Genomic DNA, 3,616 nt, shown 5'->3' with positions numbered 1-3,616 from the left:
TCGAACTCGACTCTAGACCCGATGAAATCTATACACTTTCGGGCTACGATTAAACCGGGTAAAAACTGGGTAAAAACTGGGCCATTAACACTACATTATCTTGATACTTTTTTATAAGCTAGCATGTGAAAATATCCAAATTTCTAAGACTCCAACCATTATTTGCATGGTAAAATTCACTTAGAATAATATAACAAGAACCAACTCTTCTCTAAAATTAAAGCATAACAACCATAATCAATACTAATATTGTCTAATAACACCAAATATTTAAATCAATATAAATAACACAATATTATACATTAGTCTAAAATCTTATGCATTTTAAAAATAAAACATTAACTTATAGTCTTATAATAACTAATAACACAAAATATTACAATACTTAAATTTCACATAAGAATAACCATCATTCATCACTAATAACACAAAATATTAATTGTGTATGATGACCGGACCACCGGATCGACTTCAGGTGACCCGAATTATGGTCCGAACCCGACCCAAAATAATGACCGGATCTATTTTTTAAACTTTATCCGACTCTAAATCCGATAAAATCACATCAAAATAATTTCTAAAATATTCGGGGCCGGATCAGATTTTCGAGTCGAGTCGGATCATGCATACCCTACCGAAAGGGGACAAAAGAGGGATTAAGGAAGAGGGAGAGAGAATTGAAATTTGAGGAAATGAAAGAGGCGGGATAACTGATTTGGTGATGGCCAGAAATTAGGGGGCCACGTGTCTGAAGTTGGTCGGCATTTTCCGTTTTGGCTCAGTGTGCGAGACTCTCTCTTCCTTCTCATTTCTAAACCCACTTGCTTTCTTATTTTTTCTCTTAACCCTTTTTCTTCCATTTTTCTTTCTTGTGCCCATCACTTCCCTAATCCTAAGACATTCGCATTCACATTCACATTCACAATTTAGTAATCAGTAGCATCAGTTCCTTACTCTCGTTTGTTTCCCTCAAATCCCAGTCTTTTCCATCGCTTCAATTTCCGCACCAGGTTAGTCATCGCAAAATCATACATTTCTTCGGAGTGTTGTTGTTGTTGTTGTTATTATTATACGCTTGTACAATTCATTTTGCGACGGATGAATCGTGATTTTCTGTTCTTGATTGGTTATTTACTCTCTGATTGGAGGTTCTTGACTTAAAGCTAACCTTACTTCATTTCCAAAATTTGGAATATGCTGTTGAACACAGAGTCAGGACTGTACTTCGGTTTATGTTAATAATGGATTAATCTGGAAAACAATAAATATGCATCTTTTTTCTTGGTTTTCTTTAATCTTGGTCAATGAGTTCTAGCTTTAGGCTTTGTAATGACATGACATGACATGAGAGGCGTGGAGATTCTAAATTTTCCAGATATGTTTCTCTTGCTATCTCTCTTTAGGGTTTTGGACTTTATGCAAAGAGCTGGATTTGCAATCTGAGATTTTTATTTATTCATATTATTGATTTTTCTTTTTAAAAAAATGGTTTGAATCGCATGACATTTATCCTTGTTGATTCCTGATAATTGAATAAGAAATCTTAGTCCTTTGGGAAATTTGGTTTCCCTTCCCATGCAGGTTCCTGCCATAGATTTAGCCCCCAAAACTTTAGATGGAAGGTTCTGATAATTCTGATTTAGATTTTAACCAAAAGGGTGTGGAGGCGACACCGTATTATACACCACATCAGAAACCAAGTTTACCAGAGTCTGGCCCTGAACCTGTCAATATTGACTTCTCGTCTCCAGGCTCAGGTGTTGATAGCTTCGGGACTTCTGTGAAGGAGGAGCCTGGATCGTCTTCCTCGACATCCTCAGATTCGGAGACAGAATCTTTTAGTCTATCTGGAACTGACATCCATGAGACACCTGTGAATACTGATGAAAAAGGGCTGCCTAAAGGTATTAAGATGCAAGAATTTCCTGATACTGATGCAGAGCAACACAGTCATAAACTTGGGGAGGATAAAACAGATAGCTTTCTGATGGGACAGAATAGAAATTATGAAGAGTTGGTCAGCAAATTCAATAAAACTGAGGAAGAGCTTAAAGTTTCCAACTTAAAACTTTCACTCTCGGAACAGGAGATTCTCCAGTTGAAAGATGAGCTTGACAGTGTGCGGAAAGAATTAAAAGTGAAAGTGAATGATCTTGAATGCGAAAAAGGACAGGTACTGGAGTTGCAAAAGCAAACAGCCGAATTGGAAACTCATGTTCCAGATTGTTACAACAAGATTGCAAATTTGGTGGAACAGCTGGAGGCAGCAAAAGAACAGCTTAAGACCTCAAATGATGAACTTGAAAGGTTAAGAGAGGAACTCCAGAGTAGGTCATCTGACACGCATGAGTTGCAGGCACAGCTTGAAGTGGCAAAGGAAAACACAGCCACATTAGAATGCCAGCTTGGTTCTAGGAGAAAGCAGATTCTGCAGCTTGAGGGCAGAATTTCATGTTACAAAGCTAATGAAACAAAGCATGCACGTGAGATGAAAAAATTGAAGGATGAAATGCTTACTTCCAAGGCACAAATCACTTGGGAGAGAGATCAGATGCAAGCTAATATTCATAGTTTGTCAGCGATTCAAAAAGAGATGGGATCTACACTCCGGGAGTGTGAAGCTAGAGGCGATCTTTTGCAAAAGCAGTTGATACAATTTGAAACCGAAAAATTGAAAGAAGAAGAGCAGCATGCTACCGAAAAGAGGGCTTTGCAGGGTGAAATCAGCTGTTTGAAGGAAGAGCTTGATCAGAGAAGACATGATGTAGAAGCTGTTAATATGGAATTTGACAAGCATAAGCAAAAGTATGACATGCTCACAACTGAAAGAGATGAAGCCAATGCCAAGATTGACAAACTTATGGCTGAGCTAAGCTTCCGGGACAATCAAATTACAGAAGTGGACAGAGAGTTATCCCAGCTACGTGCACAAAACGCAGAGTTGATTTCAGTATCGGAAACAAGAAAGAACCTAATTGATGAGTTGAAAATGAATGTGGAAGAGCTTGAAAAAGAGGTGACTATGCAGAAGGTTGTGATCTCAGATAGAGATGAAGAGAAGAGGGAGGCAATCCGGCAGCTATGCATTTCACTTGAGCACTATAGGAATGGATACAAAGAGCTTCTTCAAGCCTTTACAGGGTTCAGGCGTCATCATGCTGTTATAGCATCCTAAGTAAGATGTGTCTCGTCTATTCAGTTTGGTGTTGTAGATCTTTTGGTATTATCAATTTTGCGTTTCTCTGTTATCAACAAAATATGAACATTATATAGTACGGTCTTTCTTTTGTACTGCTGTTGAACTAGGATCGAACAGCTTAATTGGTAATTGATGCAGTCCTCTATGTTCATTTCTTCGTTGCTTGTGTGAAAAAAGGGCGATATTTTCATAGTCAATGCTCATCAGTAAGATTGTTACTTGGCAGGCCAATCCATTTAATTATCTAATGAGTAAAATGGAGAAAAATACACATAAAAAAGTTTGGGATGAATAAAAGTATACACAAAAATTGTAAATATCAAAATACACATGAAAGATTATTTTCGATGAACAAAATACCATGTCGTTAGTGAATTTGTAAGACTTGGGATGTGTTTTTTTTTGTCCTTCGAAATC

General features: G+C 37.4%; 1 protein-coding gene across 1 annotated transcript; it reads left to right on the top strand.

Annotated features, from left to right (window-relative positions):
- Nucleotides 1-780: 780 nt before the first annotated feature.
- Nucleotides 781-3,350, top strand: LOC107623269 (uncharacterized). The gene is made up of 2 exons (XM_016325466.3): nucleotides 781-1,010; nucleotides 1,582-3,350. Exon 2 carries the CDS (start codon nucleotides 1,616-1,618, stop codon nucleotides 3,173-3,175), a length of 1,560 nt encoding a protein of 519 aa, XP_016180952.1. The 5' UTR covers nucleotides 781-1,010; nucleotides 1,582-1,615; the 3' UTR covers nucleotides 3,176-3,350.
- The last annotated feature ends 266 nt before the right edge of the window (nucleotides 3,351-3,616 follow it).

Source organism: Arachis ipaensis, chromosome B10 (assembly GCF_059453495.1).
Source record: "Arachis ipaensis isolate K30076 ecotype BB chromosome B10, ASM5945349v1, whole genome shotgun sequence".
In the NCBI taxonomy this organism is placed as follows: Eukaryota; Viridiplantae; Streptophyta; class Magnoliopsida; order Fabales; family Fabaceae; genus Arachis; species Arachis ipaensis.
Note: the sequence above shows the minus strand (reverse complement) of the source record. Positions and strands in the feature narration are given on the sequence as shown.